The following is a 17,331-nucleotide window of genomic DNA, read 5'->3' as shown; positions in this document are numbered from 1 at the left end:
AAAATACCCACAAATCATCTTCCTTTGAAAAAGACAGTTCTTTGGTAGCACAAAACTCATAGAAGAAAGGGTTGATATAAAAATTTGAATCTGATTATAACTAAGTGGGTTAAAAAATAAGCTTGGGTTTGTCAGTAACTGTTACTGGTATTTCTCTATATGCACAATACTGATAGGCAGCAAAGGGTAAGGGAATTATTTCAGTGTTCCAGAATATCCCAAATTTCTCACAGACTGTGTAAGATTCATTTTTTCTTTCCCTCTCCCACCTGTTTTTTACAACAGGTATCTAAACTAGGTTATTTCTAATTAAATGGTCACTTAAAAAAAACCAAACTCTGAAGAAGATGCAGTGGAGTTTCCTTCAATGGAGGATCCAACACTGCAGCCTCTTAGCATTAGAAAATATTTACATGTTTGAGTACAGCTTGAGAGAGGTTATCTATGAAAAAATATTTTAATTTTTTGGCTTGCATGTTTACTGTGAGCCCAATACCTGGGCCTGAATTTATTTAAATTTCTATGTGGGGAGAGGAGAGCTATTGGGAGAAATAAGGATCTGGAGTGAAAAGGTCAAATAAATAAAATAAAAATAAATAAAGTTTGTGTTTGTGTGTTCAACCCCAGAGCATTGCAGTGGCAGAACTCATTTTCCTGGAGGACTTTTAAGGTTGTCTGGGGTATCAGTGGGGTGGTTGATGTGATGTTGCTAAAGGGAGAAGAGTGGAAACAGATTATTCTTGAATTCTTTCTCCCTCTTTTTAAGGCTGAATGGTGGGCATGTGTGGGCCAGCAACTCGAGCTCCCAGCTGCTTCCCTACTCCTAAAAATACCCTCCCATTTGTTTAGACTGTTAGTGACTTCTTTATTGCCCAGGGATATCACTCACCATTGCTGGATGGTATTTCAGAGCTGATCACATCACCAAGCTACTTTGGAAAAAAAACCCCACAAACAAAAAAGCAGAGGTTTTTTTTAATGTTGAAATTATGCCACAAAATCCTTATTGGTGTGTGAAAAGAGTGATAATTAAATTGCAATTTGACAGTAAAATTCTGTCTGAAGAACCAGTCAGGCACTTTGTGCTGGTAAAAATAGGTTCCTGTGCAGTGTTAGGGCAAGCAGAATTCAATGCCTGCTCTCTTGTAGTGAAACCTCTTCTCTGACTGTTAAGAACTGAGAAATAATTTAGATTTTAATCTGCTCTTCTCTTTACTCCATCAGCACATGCAATTCACTCCTTGGCTGATGGGAAGGGAACTGGCACAGGGGCCAATTCCTTGGAGGCTTAAGCAAGAGGAAAAGGCAAATCTCAGTCTGGCTGAAGCAAGGCCCAGCTGCTCGTGGCAGGGAGAAGGGACAGAGGGAGCTTTCCCAGTAGGAAAAGGCCATGAGAGGAGAGTTCAGCTGGAAACCAGTTGTGAGAGTGTTTGATGTGGGGAGTGACTTGGTACCTGTGTCTGCGAGGGCTTTTCCCAGGTGGGAGCTCCTTAAATAGTGGAGAAAACTCAAAATCATTCATTCAGGTGGCTCTGAGAAGGAAAATAACTTAGTGCTTGGAAATGACTTCAAGAAACCTTGTTTGGCAGTCCTGGAATCCTCTGATTAATGGTGGGTGGATTCATGGAAGCCTTGAGGTCAGCCTGGGTGCAGAAGGTACCAACCTATCCACTGGAGCTCAACACCTGGGCCTGAATTTACTTAAATTTCTATGTGGGGAGAGGAGAGCTCTTGGGAGAAATAAGGATCTGGAGTGAAAAGGTCAAACCCTTCGACCCAAACAAATAAAATTTGTGTTTGTGTTTGCAGAGATATGACAGTACAATTTGGCTTGGATTTTATGTACTCTTAGCTAGGTACTTTTGATCCTATAAACATTTTCTAGAAGGCTGATGCTGCTTGTGGGCTCCAGCAGTGCAGGAATCAACCATTTGCTTTGGGTGCTTGCAGGACAGGAGTATTGCTGAGTGTTTCTGAGGTTTATTTCCTGTCTCTTTTGAGAGATTGAATCCTTTTTTAAAACCAGTCTGTATTTTTATTTTCCTGGGGTGGAGAAGCAAGGCATTTACATCTGCTGCCTCCTGACAGAGAATAACAAGGCCATTGCAGAACTGCAAGAGAGAGTTTTCCTTCAGTTTGGAGAGGGGTCTTAAATACCTGTCTGTGGTGGTGAAATGTGAAGGTGGGAAGGATATTTGACTTGTTTGTTCTCATCTCATGAGCCAGCAGTGTGCCCAGGTGGCCAAGAAGGCCAATGGCATCCTGGGCTGGCTCAGGAACAGCGTGGCCAGCAGGTCCAGGGAAGGGATTCTGCCCCTGTGCTCAGCCCTGGGGAGGCCACAGCTTGAGTCCTGTGTCCAGTTCTGGGCCCCTCAGCTCAGGAAGGAGATTGAGGTGCTGGAGCAGGTCCAGAGAAGAGCAAGGAGGCTGGGAAGGGATCCAGCACAAGTGCTGTGAGGAAGGGCTGAGGGAGCTGGGGGTGTTGAGGCTGGAGAAGAGGAGGCTCAGGGGAGACCTCATCACTCTCTCCAACTCCCTGAAAGGAGGTTGGAGCCAGGGGGGGGTTGGGCTCTTTTCCCAGGCAACTCTCAGCAAGACAAGAGGGCACAAGAGGTCTCAAGTTGTGCCAGGGGAGGTTTAGGTTGGACATTAGAAAGAATTTCTTTCTGGAGAGGGTGATGAGGCATTGGAATGGGCTGCCCAGGGAAGGGGTGGATTCTCCATCCCTGGAGATATTTCAAAAGAGCCTGGATGTGGCACTCAGTGCCATGGGCTGGGAACCACGGCGGGAGTGGATCAAGGGTTGGACTTGATGAGCTCTGAGGTCCCTTCCAACCCAGCCAGTTCTAGGATTCTATGATCTCCTGTATCCAGTGGAGAGGGCACTGGATCATGGCAGATGGCATTGCAGCAGAGCATGGAAGGAGCTGTGGGTGCTGGGATGCTGGGGGTGTGATCAGGCTTCTTTTACAAGGCCAGATGTGTGCCTGCAAGAGCAGAGTTTCAGAAAGAAACCACCCCTGGCTTGTTGCTGTCTGCCAGCTTGCCAGGCCATGCACAGCTCCATCAGGCACAGTCCCCTGCAGTGTGTGTTTGTGTCTCTGTGTCTGGAGTTGGTCAGCCCAAGGAGATTTGATCTTGAGGGTTCTCACTGCACATTTTGAATAATGACTGAACATTCCTCTTCCCCCTCCTCCCTTCTGAAGTGATGCACCTGGCATTTTCAGTGGCTGTCTGACAGGAGGCAGTAGTCCCCTGGCTTCAGGAATGTTTCACCTGCAGGTGGGCAGTGTGGGGATGGGTGTGCAGGAGATGGGGTCTTGCTTTAGGGTTCCCTTGGTGCAGTTTGTCCCGCAGGCAAACCAAAAAAAGACTTAAGAAACACTTGCAGATCACTTTTATACCTGAATATTTATGCCTTTCATTATTCTAATTGACGTTTTTAATTAGATTGGAAGCAAAACTCCATTGGATATAGTGAGTAAATGAAAAATGATTGCATGAAGAAGAATCTAGCATGCCCTGTGCTTCAAGCAACTGCATGTGTGCTGCTTTTGTTTCTCCTGGATTCCCTCCTTGCTGTTGCTTACAGCCTTTGCTAGAAAGCTTTTTCCTCAGTCTCAGGAGCTGCAAGCCAAGTGCATGAACCTGGCTGGCATGGCACTGCTCTGGCTGCTGCTGTGACTTTGGGTGATGCATTTTGTGTTGGTGAAATGGACCCAGCACTTGTCTGTGTTCTGGGAGTCTGTGGTCAGCTCCTAAGTGGTTCAGAGCAGAAATGTGAATTACTTGTCTCCAAGTGAGCCTGGGTTTAGAAAGCACTTGTGTGTGTGTGTGGTGTGTGTGTGTGTGTGTGTGTGTGTGTGTGTCACAGTCGAGGCACAAATGAGAGAGGAGTGGCAAAAAATACCATGGAAACTCATGTCTTGAAAATTTATTGTCACTGGATTTCAGCAGCACTCGAATTCTTTAGCTGAAGAGAAAAATCTTTTAAGGATTTCTCTAAACAAAAGCATTCCTAAACCTTTTGTGAAAGTGTATGGAATTTTGCAAACCAAGTCAGAGGGTCCTTAAACCCACATATGGAGCTTTACAGAACCTCTGAGGTAGAATAGCTGGCCAAAAAAGCAAAAAATATATACATTGATTCAAGTGTGAAAGCTCCAGGTTCACTCTGCCTTGACAGACAAAAAAGAATTGGACTTCTACATCCCTGGAAGTGACCAGGATATGATGCTGGCCAGTTCTGGGTAGGATCTCTTGCTCTCATTTGTAGCTGTGTTGCTTCAGGGGTCATTGGGTGAGAATCTCTCCCCGTGAGCACTTGTGTGGTTTGATATGAAATGATCTTGTGTGAAGTGGGAGAGCTCAGATGGAAGATCAGTGCCTGCTTGAATGTTGAGGTTTGGATGTGTAGAGAGAGGACCTTTGGGCTCTTTGGTGCCAGGTAAGTGTTTGTTTGTTTGTGGCTGTTCTGGTAGGGTGCTGGGGATTCAAACTTTGTCCTGGGAAAGTTGCATGGGACTAGAAAAATAAAAGTCTTCAGACTAAGTCCACTTCTTTCCTACATTATTTTCACTTCACCCATAATCCACAAACCTGAGTAAAATCCATGTAGACAATGATTACTCTGATTTTTAAAGCTTGGTATTAAGCAAACCTATCAGACACTGGGCTGAGGATGTGCATTGGTTTTAAGCTGATCAGATTACAGTGATTTGATCATTGGCATTTACAAACATGGCAAGAGCTTCTAGGCTTGCTTGTCCCCCCCTGAGGATGTGTTTTTACCTCTTTGCCTTTGAATTATTCAATCAAGAATAATTCTGAGATTTCAAAATGGTGTAAAATAGTGCAGAGGATAATTAAATTGCTCTTTTGTATCTCATCTGAAACAACTGATGGGAGTCTTCAGTCTTGTGCTTGCTGGAAAAGCCAGCAAGCTTTTAAAAGAAAAAAAAATATTTAAAAGAAGCTGCTGCTGGTGTGTTTTCCCCCAGCAGAGACAATTATCTATTGCAATTTGTCAGGAGAGATGAGACTCAAAGGTGACATCCTAGCTGAGATATTTTTATTTGGGTCTGAAAGTGACATTAACAATTGGTACTAATTGCTACTTCTGGCTGACCTTGGAAGTGATAAGCTCCATTGCTGTGTAATTATTGCAGAAGAGAAATGCTCAGCTATTCCTGTTGTCTTAATTGCCTTTTGACCAGCTCTTCTGAGCACTGTTTGCTTAATAACCTTTTGAAGTAAAGGCCACTTAGAGATTATACATTTGGAATCTAGTATATTGCCTTTTGACAATGGCAAATAGCACCAAACTGAAGAAGTTCATTCACTTTTGGGTGTTAAATGATTTTATTTTTAAGCAAGAGGTGAATTTTAGAATATAATACAGTCTCTAAGAACAACCACATGAAGTAACCTGACTCATTAACTGGCATATCTGATTAAAAAAAAAAAAAAAAAAACCTGGAAAAGGAAACCCCCCACACCATATCCTGTTGTATAATCCTTTTTTATAACCAAAGAATAAAGTTAAGCAGTAAATCCTCTTATGCCTGTAAATGCCCTTACTCTACAAATAAAACAAAATAGTGAGGACTGTGCAAGTTATTAATCTTCATACAGAGCTGGGGCAGGGAAGACACTTTATAATCATAACCCTGTGGTGCTTTTAGTTTGTAGCAATAAAACTGAATAACTGTCCCCAAGGACACTGGGTCTTAAGTGTTCCTATAACAAGTACATGTGAACCACAGAAACCCTGGTGAAACTGGGGAGTTGCTTGGTAACTCAGTCCTGGCACTTTCTGTGCATGGTTCTTACCCTTGGGTGACTCAGTTTGCAGTGTTAGAAAGTGATGCTTGACAAGGCACACTGAAAAAAAAAATTGTTGGTGGGTGCTGTGTCTTTAATCCTTCTCTTCTTGAGAAGTTCTCTTCTTGCACTGCCTGGCTTTGTGCCAGAGAGCCACCAGCTCCACCAGCGAGTTCTTGTTTGCACTTGGCTTGGTGATGGGGACCTTCAGCCCATCAGTAATGAGCTCATTAAAGCCTTGCCTGCTCCAGCCTAAGCTGCTTTAAGCCATGCAGGTGCCTTTTGTGAGGGGCTTCCAGTCCCACATTTTGTTCCTTTAGAACCTTCATTTTGTCAATTTTCTGTGGGGGTTGGTTTGGTGTTTTTTGGGTTTTTTTGTTTTTTTTTTCATCTACTCTCAAGGCAATTATCTCCCTCGTTCCAGGAGGCTTTTGGGGCCTTCTGACCCATTAAAGGCAATATTTCTGTGTGAGAGTTTGAGTTGTGGAGGCAGCAGAACAGGCTGAGTGCTTGGGTTTTGTTAGGTGAGGTTTTCATTTTCTTTACAAGAGAAATTTAGAATTCATCCACGTGCTCAGAGCTGGCTGCTGCTTCATTCTATGCACTGCTGTCTTCTATAGAAGCAGAACAATATCTTAAAAATACAACAAGACCATAACCTACTAAAAATCTGATGTGGATTTGATTATTTTTTTTTCTGTAGGGATATGTTAAAGTATATTATCTGTTCATGCACACCCCCTCTGCTTATGTGTGGTGCTTGCCTCAGTAAACATTTCCTTCCCAATCCTGACTTGGCACAAAATACAGAAATAAACAAAATCCCTGCTTAATTTTCTAGTTTTTCCATGGGATTGGGATCAATGTCCTTGTTTACTATGTGATTTATGACACCTTGTGCATTATTAATACCAGCCTGTGCTCCAGTTTGATTTCTGGAGAAATTTAGCCTTGATGGAGGTCTGCTAAAAACCAGTTTGTCCCACCAAAAGTTCCTCAGAGTTTAGGGTATGCCATCATCTTGCAAAAAATGGCTCTGTCAAAAAAAATCTAACAAATCTGACCAAAAAAAAAAAAACAAAAAAACAAAAAAAACCAAAAAAAACCAACCCAAACCCCTCAAAGAACCCTCTGTGAAAAATTGACTTGTAACCTTACAAGTAGTTCAAGTCAGTTGTAGTTACCTGTCCTGCTTTTCTTTCCTTTTTACAGTCACCTGTTACTAATTTTCTGTAAAACTCTGGTTTCTAGTCACAAAGTATCTTTGGAGACTGATTCTTTGAGTAGTTACTAAGTAAAAGGCCACACACACCAGCTCAAGAAATTTAAAGCATAATTTAAATGTTAATTATAATTGATAACTTGGTAATAGTCAATATTGTTGTCAACACTGTGTGTGATTTTCTTTGCAGCCTCACTTAGATAAGTTGCCAGGGTTCATGTGGTGTCATGGAGTGGTTCTGATCCATAGCTCCTCTTTCTAGATGGACAGAAATCCCTGGGTTTTAAATGTTTTGGGCTCCAAGTGCCATGCATGTTATTAGATGCTTCTAAGGGTTGAAAGATGTGTTTGCATTTCAGAGAATTGTCACAACAGAAGCTTCTACTTTGAGAAATGGTAAAAATGCCCATGAATGACTCACAGCTCAGTTATGATTGCTCCTGGCACTAATTATGGGCCAGAATTATCTGGAATTCTGCATCAGACACTGCTTGCAGACACAGTACCTGTGTGTTCATGAAACTGCACTTTTCTAATGTAAAAAAACTTGGAAAACACCTTACATCAAAGGTTGTGAAGTGTATTTATTCCTCACAGCCCTTCAGTGCTCACAGTAGATATCTGAGGACAAAATATCTTTGCCTGCTGCTTTATGGACTATGAGAACTTGTGCAAAGATGTCCTAATACTGTTTTGTTTTGTTTTCTTCAGCTTCTGGAAAAAACCAACAATGTGTTTGAGGAATCTGATTCTGCAGCTACAAAAAGCCCTTTGCATTTAGCTGTGAGTATGAGACGTGTGGAGTGTTTGATCAGCATCTCCTAGAAAAATTAATTAATCTCTGTCTTTGAAGCAATTTTAATCATAGAGTTGTTCTGAAAAACTGGGGAAGGGATGGTGCAGATGTAGCAAAAACAGGTTATGGGCTGGAGCTGTCAATGAAGTTTTTGGCAGTTGAAGCTCTTGGTTCATATTGACTCTAACACTGGGGTAAGAAGAGAACACAGACACTGAAGTGAAGTTAGATGGAAAGTTGCAACTTTAAAATTTCTCTAGTTCATGAATTTGGGCTTGGAACTTGAGCCTGGGTTTGGTCATGGAATGGGATACTCTGATGTTCTCCTGGAGATGAGCAGGATGGAAAAACCTGCCTGGTACACAGCAAGGTGTGGGAAAAGATGCTTAAACCCCAGCAGTGCCCTGGAAACTGTGCCACCAAAAGGGAGGGGATCCAGCACGTGTGGCCTCACAGATCACAATAGTTCCCCTTTCCCAAGAGCTGAAGATTCATCATCCCTCTTCCCAGTTTTCTTGTGCAGAACCACAGAATAGGTTGAGGTTGGCCTGGACCTGTGGAGATCAGCTCATCCCACCTCCAAGCAAAAAGCACTCAGCTCCAGCAGGTTGGGTCAAGACAGTTGGGCCAAAAGACTCAGTTTGCTGCCAAACTCTTCTCCCCTTCTCTTTTTCTGCAGTTTGAAGGCTGCAGGAAGGGAAGAGTCCTGGAGTTATTGCCTGAAATTGTTCATCGTGGGTCCTATTAGATCAGGGCAAATGGAAAATCATAATTTCTGTTCCTGAACATGAGGAATTGTTTAGTTTCTTGGCTACAGTGTAATTTAGGAAAATCCTCTCAAGTTGGAGAGAGTCAGAAGGAATCAAGAAAACTGATTTCTGCCGTGCTTAGGAACGTGGAACAGTGCTGGATTTTACTCAAGTTCTGGATGAAAGCCTTTGAAAGAGAAGCATTGGGTTCTTCACCTGCCACTTTCCCTATTCCCTACAGGCCTACAATGGTCACCATCAAGCCTTGGAGGTGCTTCTGCAGTCCCTGGTAGATCTGGATCTGAAGGATGAGAAGGGACGCACTGCTTTGGACCTGGCTGCGTTCAAAGGCCACGCAGAGTGTGTGGAAGCTCTCATCAGCCAGGGTGCCTCTGTCACTGTGAAGGACAATGTCACCAAAAGGACCCCCCTCCATGCTTCAGGTGAGTGTCATCTGGTCTGATGCTGGGCTTTTGTCATCTTGAAATGAGTTCACAGGACTGGTACTAAGGGGGGCAACTGGGCTGGTGAAGGGATCCAGCACAGATCCTATGAGGAGAGGCTGAGGGAGCTGGGGGTGTTGAGGCTGGAGAAGAGGAGGCTCAGGGGAGACCTCATCACTCTCTCCAACTCCCTGAAAGGAGGTTGGAGCCAGGGGGGGGTTGGGCTCTTTTCCCAGGCAACTCTCAGCAAGACAAGAGGGCACAAGAGGTCTCAAGTTGTGCCAGGGGAGGTTTAGGTTGGACATGAGAAAGAATTTCTTTCTGGAGAGGGTGATCAGCCATTGGAATGGGCTGCCCAGGGAAGGGGTGGATTCTCCATCCCTGGAGATCTTTCAAAAGAGCCTGGATGTGGCACTCAGTGCCATGGGCTGGGAACTGCAGCGGGAGTGGATCAAGGGTTGGACTTGATGAGCTCTGAGGTCCCTTCCAACCCAGCCCATTCCATGACTCTATGACTCTATGATTCTATTCCCCAAACCCCTCAATATTACCCCAGTACCATTTCACTGTGTGACTGTGAAGCGTGCCAGCTCCTATTGCTCTCTTTTATCTGTAGTCATTGTTTAGCCATAGATTTGTTTTACCTTTCTGATCTTCCTCATAAATCAGTTCCTTCAGGACTCTTTATGGCTATGCTTCTATTTCCTGGTCTCATTTTGTTTTCATCAATATCCTCTAAGGTCTTTGTGCCCCTACCCCTGAGTGGTACAAAGACACATTGCCTCATTTTTCTTCTTTCTTATGATACATCTTCAAAAACATATGTATGTAATATGTAACCCTTTGTTACATATTATTTTATCTGAGATTATTTATGAATATTTTCAGTTTACTTTGCATGAACATTCAAACCTGGATCTTCCATTAGCTCTATTCCAGATTCCAGAGGCACAGCAAGAGCAGCAGTTACCTCTCTTACTTACCTGACCTTTAACTACCTAATACCTAACAACGTGCAGCATGAGCTGAGAAATGTAGGACTTACCATTTATTTAAATTTTATAGTTTTTATTTAAATTTTATAGTTTAATATGGACCTGTCAGAGAAACACGCAGAGGGAACTTCTCTGCCTCTTCATGGAGGGGCTCAGGACAGCATCGCAGTGACCTCTAGTGGGAAGTAAAATTAACACCTCGGTGGATGAGAAGTCTTTTCCAGGCCGTTTTTAATTGTCTTCACCTTTTAATCTTGCTTGGGTTAAAATGAACAGACATCCTCTAACCCCAGTTTGCTCTGTGGGTGTGATCATACAAGTGCAACCTGGAAGTGTAAGCTCAAAAAAGTTATTAATAATCAATTTTCTCTGTAGTAACTGAAGAAAATGTGTGGAATGAAGGAAATGTGTGTCCTGCCTTCAACAGGATACTAAAAAATGCTTTCTGCTGCCTTCTTTAATTTGACATCAGAAGTGAGCACCTTGTTCCCCTCAAGAAAACAGTGGTACATAAAGATGTGCTGTCAGAGTTTACAGAGCAGAAACTGGAGACCAGAATTCAGACAGAGGGGTTTTTAATTGTTTTTGATAAAAATACAAACTACTATATCCAGCTCATCTTCACCCTGCTAAAACTGCTCCCTTAATTAATTAAAATCAAAATCTGTGGTGGTACAAAACTGCAGCTGTGTTGTCAAGAATTTTCTGATAATCACTGCAAGCATAGCTTGGGGGCTACTAATGAGCAAGGTGTGACTTGTGTCACAAGTGTGGATTAAGCAAAAAAAAGAATAAATAAAAATCACTGTCTAGAATCTGGAGGTTTTTGGAGACCCACTTGCAAGCTGATGGTTTTTATTATGTTTTTCATAACAATACCCTCTGTTTAGGGGTGTTTCAGCACAGCTATCAGAACCTCTGCACAGTGCCACTGCAGTATTGAGGAAATCTGAGCATGTTGTGAGAAATCAAATAGAATCCTGGTGGAATGTAAAGCCTTGAGTTGTCAGTGTGCATCTGCATCCCCCAAAGTGAATACAGGCACAGTGGTCACTGTGCACTGGAAGGAACAAGAAGGCTTGTGTGCCCATCCCTAAAAACATGTTTGCCTTCATTCCTGCTAATTACACCAGCACAACTGCTGAGCACAACAATTAAGGAGACTTGGAGTGGTGAATCCAATTGCAGGAGTCTTCAGAGCTTGGTCCAGTAAAGAGATTTGTAACTTGAGTAAAGAAATAATTCCCCTAATGAAGTATTTCTCCTCTGTCTGTCTCCCTCAGGAAACAGTCTTCCTCTGACCTCATTCCTTAGCCTAAATTCTATGTTCCCTGTATGATTTTATTACCAGCAGTCTTTCCCCTGGCTTAGCTTGGGGAATCCATTGCAAATGTTCCCCTGGTGTTAGTGGTGAAGCTCTGTTGGCAAAGCTGATGCTCCCTGCAGCCTCTGGCATGCTTAGCAATCCTTAGGTCAGCTCCTAAGAGTTGCTGGGAGTATCTGTTCTAAAACTCACTCACCAAAATCCTTTTCAGATGTTGGTGTGAACAAGTTTTGATTTCTCTTCCTCCTTCTGGGAGAAAGAAGAGATTTATTTCCCCCTTCCCCTAAGCCAGTGACTCACCAGCCCTGCAGAACTCTTTACACGTTATGTATATGGCATTCCTTGGTGGGAAATAACTAAAAATGTCTTTTTTTTTTTTTTTTCCTGGGTAGAGCAACTAAGATTTTATTGGATGAGTGATGTAAACATGATGTGCACCCATTTCTCTCCCAGAATGATGTGGCATAGGTGGTGTTTGAGGGTTTTTTGCCTCAGCCTACAGGGTGTAGGCAGTGTGAATGCATGACATGGAAGAACACAGTATCTACTGAGTCCAGGAATTAGTGTTTTTCAAAGAAAAAATGCTGTTCTGTTTGTCCCATGAGTTGGGTGAAGCTGAAGCATTTAGCCAGCTGACACACAGATGGATTTCCAGTGTCAGAACTGGTTTCCAACAGCAGTGGCTTATGTTTGAAAAAGCAAACCCCTGCTTTTGAGGAGCAGCTGTGGCTTCCAGTAACATCAATCCAGGAAAGCTGGGAGAAGCCAAAGGGCTGTTCTGAACATGACATTTGTATCATGCTGGAATTAATCTGAAGTAATAACCTGAAATAGTAGCTCTCTGAGATGCACCAGAGTTTTTAATTAAAGGTGTTTTTTTCTTGGTAGTCATCCATGGCCACACACCTTGCTTACGGCTGTTGCTAGAAGTTGCAGACAACCCTGATGTGACAGATGCCAAAGGACAGTAAGTGTTCTGCACTATGGTTTTCTTTCATCTCTCATTCAAGCAAAACCTCAGCTATCTTACCATTAAAAAAAAAAATTATTTGAAATTCTGTGTTTCCTGCACTTGTCCTCCCAGAATTTTGCAGAGATCACAGAGCACTCCGCTGATCTGAGCCATGTGGAAAGGATTATTCATCAATCTGAGCCTTTGCTTCATACTTTAAACACTTCTCCAGAGCTGCTGAGGGCCAGATTCCATACAAACTAACTGAGATCTTTCAGTAAAGAGTCTTTTTCTTTCTAAAAGGTTGCTATTTCAGGGTTTAGTTGGTATATTAGGATGGTGCAGCGGGACAGAATGTTTATCTGAGGTGACACAGGGATGTGAAATATCCCTACAAAAATTTTCCTTCTTGTTACATGACAGCTGGAGAGGGAGAATAAAGTATTTTTTTAAAGTGAAAATGTGACTGGTTCAAAAAAACTCATTTGGGGTACCTGTTTAGACATGGAGTTAAATGGTATCAGACTTATCTAAAAATAGGAGAATAGATCCCTTTCAGATAAAAAAAAAAAAAAAAAGGAAGATAGGTTTGTTCAACTTTGGCTTGAATAGTTTAGCCATGTTCCTTCATCCCCTTTAAGCAGTTGTGCAGGCTTTATAAAAGAAATGCTTTAGCCTCTTAATTTCATACAAAAAGTCTTCACTTGGGTGTTGTGTAGATGAGTGTGGTGAAAGAAACAAGTTTGGGGGTAGGAATGGAGAGAAATTCAAAGCTTCCTGACTTCTCTGGCCCTGTAAGTTAGCAGTGGCAAGGAGTTTGTCATTTTCTAGCTGTGATTGATTTCTTTGTTTGTTTTTTTGCTTTTTTCTAGAACCCCATTAATGCTTGCAGTGGCATATGGGCACATTGATGCTGTTTCTTTATTACTTGAAAAAGATGCATCTGTAGATGCAGCTGATCTCCTGGGATGCACAGCTTTACACCGAGGGGTAACTTAATTTTTATGATTCTTAATGGTTTTACTGTGACTACAGCTCACCTATTAATACAGGGATTTCAGATGACTGAAATATAAACACAGGGAATACTGTAAATGCTTGGAAACATGACCAAGCACAGTCAATGAGGTAAAAAGCAGGACAGATCTGCTCTCAGCAACGCTCAGCTTTTGACTTTATTTCACATTCACTTAAATTAATTAGATAAAATACTGATCAGACCAATTTTTCTTGGCTCTATACACCTTAGTATAGTTTTTATATGTTTACATTGTTTTTATAACTGAGCACCTTATGAATTCTGGAAAGAATTTTTTGGAAAGAACTGCCCAGCAGTTCTTTTAGGTTTTCTTGAGGAGGATGGTGTAAATAAGTGACCCTGAAGTTTTGATCTGGAGGCTGTGAAACTCGAGGCAGATTTTCTAAGAGTCAGGTTTTAACCCTACATGAAGTTGGTGCCAGAGGTGATATTTATAGAGAGCTCTGTGATAATTGCAGTGAGCAATGAGTTCAGCTCAGGGCTCCAGCACAATTCTGTAATAAAAGCTCTGGCATAAAATTTCTTTTCTGTGTTGACAGCAGAACATGAGCATGACCAAGATAACCTACCCTGTGCATGGTACTGAGGTCACTGATAGTAACTGATAAAGCTGATAAAACAGCTTTTCATATTTCTGATTATATTCTTGAGCCTTTTTTCCCTCAGTTTTTATCCCACATTCATTACACAGTTTTGAGAAACAGGCTCAGGTTGCCTGAACCTCTCTCCTTATTTATTTTTCCTTAGTCTTAAACTCCTCCTGGCTTTTGTGCCTCACTTAATGGAGTCTGCTTGCCTTGAAAGACATTCCCAAACACATTGCAGTTATCAGAGGTATGGATGGGAGCAGTGGAGCTTTCATCCCTGCCACCTGCATCCCATCCTGGCCTTTTCCTCTTCCCACGCACCGAGGAAATTCCACATTCCCTGGGCATTATTCCAGCCCTCTCACTCATTCCTTTCCTACCAGATTATGACTGGGCACGAGGAGTGTGTTCAGATGCTGTTGGAGAAAGAAGTCTCCATCCTGTGTAAAGACAGCAGGGGCAGAACACCTCTGCACTTTGCAGCAGCTCGGGGCCACGCCACTTGGCTGAGTGAGTTACTGCAGGTAGCACTTTCAGAGGAAGACTGCAGCCTGAGAGACAACCAGGGCTACACACCACTGCACTGGGCTTGCTACAATGGTAAGGTTCTCCCTGGGTTCAAGTGTGGCCTCAGTTTTAGGGCAAGATGAATTCAGAGCAGCTTAGTGCTTGGTGAAGCTTGAAATGAAAGAGGGGGATTCCCTCCCACTCTGATTTTAGTGTCTGTGATGGTCACCCTGTGGTGAAATCCCAGCAGTGCTTCCCAGTGGCTTTGCAGCTCATTTGCTCTGGGCCACAGGAGGTGAAGGTGAAATTCAGGTTTTACTGACAGCAGTGATTAAATTCCCATGGATTTCTGTGGGGTCAGGAATGCTCCTTTGAGGTGTCACCTTCGTATTTATCCATGCAAGAGACCAGGGGAATGGATGGGTGTGCTGAACTGATGATTCTAACCTGAACTTGGTGCTTAATAAAAGGGTAAAGCTTCCTAATGCCATCACTGAAGATCATCTCTGGTGGTCTGCAGGGCAGTAGCTAACATAAGGCATACATAACATAGACACAAAACTTTTTTTTCTTTTCCTTTTTTTTTTTTTTTTAATTAAATGCTACTGCTAGCCTAGACCTTCTTGCTGCTGCCATAAAAAAAATAATCTGTTAATAATTCTATCACATCAGAGCCTTGTGTACACTTAGCCTCAAATTGTGATCTAGATAAGCCTAATGAAAATGAAGTGAATTGTGCAGCACTGTGAAATGTTTGGTCTCTCCCAGGTCATGAAAACTGCCTCGAGGTACTCTTGGAACAAAAACCATTCCGCACACTCTGTGGTAACAGCTTCTCCCCATTGCACTGTGCTGTGTAAGTAGAAATGGCCCCTAACAAATGCTTAGGATGTATCAAGAAAAAGCAACAGTGCCAAAAGAAAGCTGTTGTTTTGTGGGTTTTTTTAAAAAATAGTTTTATTGTCATAAGCAAATAATTTCAAAGCTGATAGCAAAATAGTACTTGCGCCTGCTGAAAAAGTGGTAGAAAAAAAGACACAGAATAAAGAGTGCCTTGGGCTGTTAAGGATCAGCTTCTGAAGTTCCTCTGACACCCAGTGGCTGAAAATGAAGACATCTGCCAGAACTGAGATGATTCTTTTTCAGCAACAGCAACAAAACATTGATATTCCTTATTCAAACAGAGCAGAATGTTTTCTTATGGGAAGGCTTCCAGTAGAGCAAAATCAGAGCTTTTCATGACATAATTGCAATTTTAAAAAGACAAAATTGCTTTTGTTTGTAGGACCTGACATGATTTATTGAAATAAGCCATCAGAAGAGTAAGGAATTGAGCTCTGAACATCAGGAAGGTTTGCATATGTTTGTTGCAGTGCTTAATTCCTTCTATATTCTTTTAGAAAAATGAGTATTTTCCAGAAGTAATGACAGGCAGGACAATTTTGTAGGCTTCCCTTCTACATTCCACACCACTGGAAGGTAGAAACATGATTTGTCATGTATCAAACTTTGAAATTATAACCCCTTCAATATCCTAGAGAAATACAAGTATCTGTAGATCAGCTTTTTAAATCTGCTTAAAATAACGTAATTTGTGGCTGAAATGTAAGATTTGAAAACTGAATTTCTAGTGATAGTGTTGAATTTTTTTCCCCCCAGTATTTATATTCTTTAAAAATCAGTATGTAATTCTCAGACACATTAAAAAATGTGTGCAGCTTAAAAATGCATGGAAATTTAAAATGAAAACAGCTGCTCATCCAGTGTGGGTGGGTATTAGCTATACTGCATGCCCAGTACTGCTACTAAATGTTGTTCATTTTTGTAATTACATGAGAGAAATTAACAGTAACCAGAAAGAGCAGTAATTGAGAACACCCACTAAAGGAAAAGTATGAAATGTGTGAGTTGGAAGAGATGGGATCTTCAGTGCCCAAAGCATTAGAATAAAGCTTTCTGTGTGTAGGTGTTTTCCAGATTCAGGTGTGTTTTCAGGTGAGTGCTTTCCAGATCCAGGTGTGTTTGACATTTAGACTAAAGGATTTGAAAGTATTAAGGTCTTAACTCTAGGTTTGTGCTGCACTTCCAGTTGTCTTTGTGCACAGTGAATTGCAGGACCAGCTTTGCTTTAGGGGCTGAAATTCAGAGTAGAGGATGCAGCTCAGCTAAATGGAGAGATTTGAATTAAAAAACGTGACTGCAACGTGTGTTAGCATAACTTATAAATAACCAGTAAGAAATACTGGTGGGAAGTAAAGTAAATTAATATTGGAAAGTGGAAAAAAGATGCAGGCTTCTTACCTTTTTGAAAATGTCTTTTTTTTTGGCAGCATCAATGATCACGAAAGCTGCGCATCGCTGCTGATCGGAGCCATCGACGTCAGCATTGTCAACTGCAAGGATGACAAAGGAAGGTAAAGGTTTCTTAAATAAATTGCATTTCATCTTCATGAATCCACCCATTTTTTTATCATTCTTTCTGAACCTCTGGAACTAATCCTTACCTGGCATGGCTGAGTGAAGATTTGTCATGCTGACTCCTCCACGCAGCAGTTTGCACTGTGAGACAGTTAAATGGGGGCTCACTTGAATGAAGAATATTGTGAAATATTCAGTCCCACAGTGGATATGAAAAGAAATACAAAAGAAATAGTATTTTGTCTGTTTAGAGCAGCTGTGGCTATGGGCTGTTTCCTTGAACCAGTTTTCTTTGTTAAACCTGTTTGTCCTGGCTAAATGGAGGGATACCATGTACCTGCAGAAAAATCTTTCATTAAAAGCTTTATCTTAGCATTCTCCAGGCACACAACTCAAAAAATCTATGCAGCAAAATGATGTTGATACAGCAAGAGGTGCATTCAGCCAAATCCTTAATTTGTCACAATGATAATCTC

The 17,331-nt window shown here is 41.9% G+C and overlaps 2 protein-coding genes and 1 long non-coding RNA gene across 7 annotated transcripts in view; 2 read left to right on the top strand and 1 right to left on the bottom strand.

Moving 5' to 3' along the window:
* ANKRD44 (ankyrin repeat domain 44) overlaps nt 1-17,331 on the top strand; it is a 120,500-nt gene that overhangs the window by 92,448 nt on the left and 10,721 nt on the right. For 4 of the 5 annotated variants that reach the window (XM_071747864.1, XM_071747863.1, XM_071747867.1 and 1 more), the window contains exons 17-23: nt 7,757-7,828; nt 8,832-9,033; nt 12,241-12,319; nt 13,177-13,294; nt 14,314-14,530; nt 15,206-15,293; nt 16,768-16,851. In XM_071747864.1, coding sequence (XP_071603965.1) covers nt 7,757-7,828; nt 8,832-9,033; nt 12,241-12,319; nt 13,177-13,294; nt 14,314-14,530; nt 15,206-15,293; nt 16,768-16,851 — 860 coding nt within the window. Of the gene's footprint in view, nt 1-3,450; nt 3,478-7,756; nt 7,829-8,831; nt 9,034-12,240; nt 12,320-13,176; nt 13,295-14,313; nt 14,531-15,205; nt 15,294-16,767; nt 16,852-17,331 lie in introns of all 5 variants that reach the window. The other variant, XM_071747865.1, reaches the window with a different exon arrangement.
* The window catches only part of SF3B1 (splicing factor 3b subunit 1), a 152,955-nt gene that overhangs the window by 132,805 nt on the left and 2,819 nt on the right, over nt 1-17,331 (top strand). The gene's annotated exons all lie outside the window — the stretch shown is intronic.
* Nucleotides 16,440-17,287, bottom strand: LOC139797885 (uncharacterized). The gene is made up of 3 exons (XR_011726609.1): nt 16,942-17,287; nt 16,739-16,830; nt 16,440-16,602 (listed from the first exon to the last, which is right to left on the bottom strand). It is a non-coding gene; the product is annotated as an uncharacterized lncRNA (long non-coding RNA).

The sequence above is a fragment of the Heliangelus exortis genome, chromosome 6 (assembly GCF_036169615.1).
Source record: "Heliangelus exortis chromosome 6, bHelExo1.hap1, whole genome shotgun sequence".
Taxonomy (NCBI): domain Eukaryota; kingdom Metazoa; phylum Chordata; class Aves; order Apodiformes; family Trochilidae; genus Heliangelus; species Heliangelus exortis.
The sequence above is the reverse complement of the archived record's forward strand: the minus strand, read 5'-3'. Positions and strand labels throughout refer to the sequence as shown.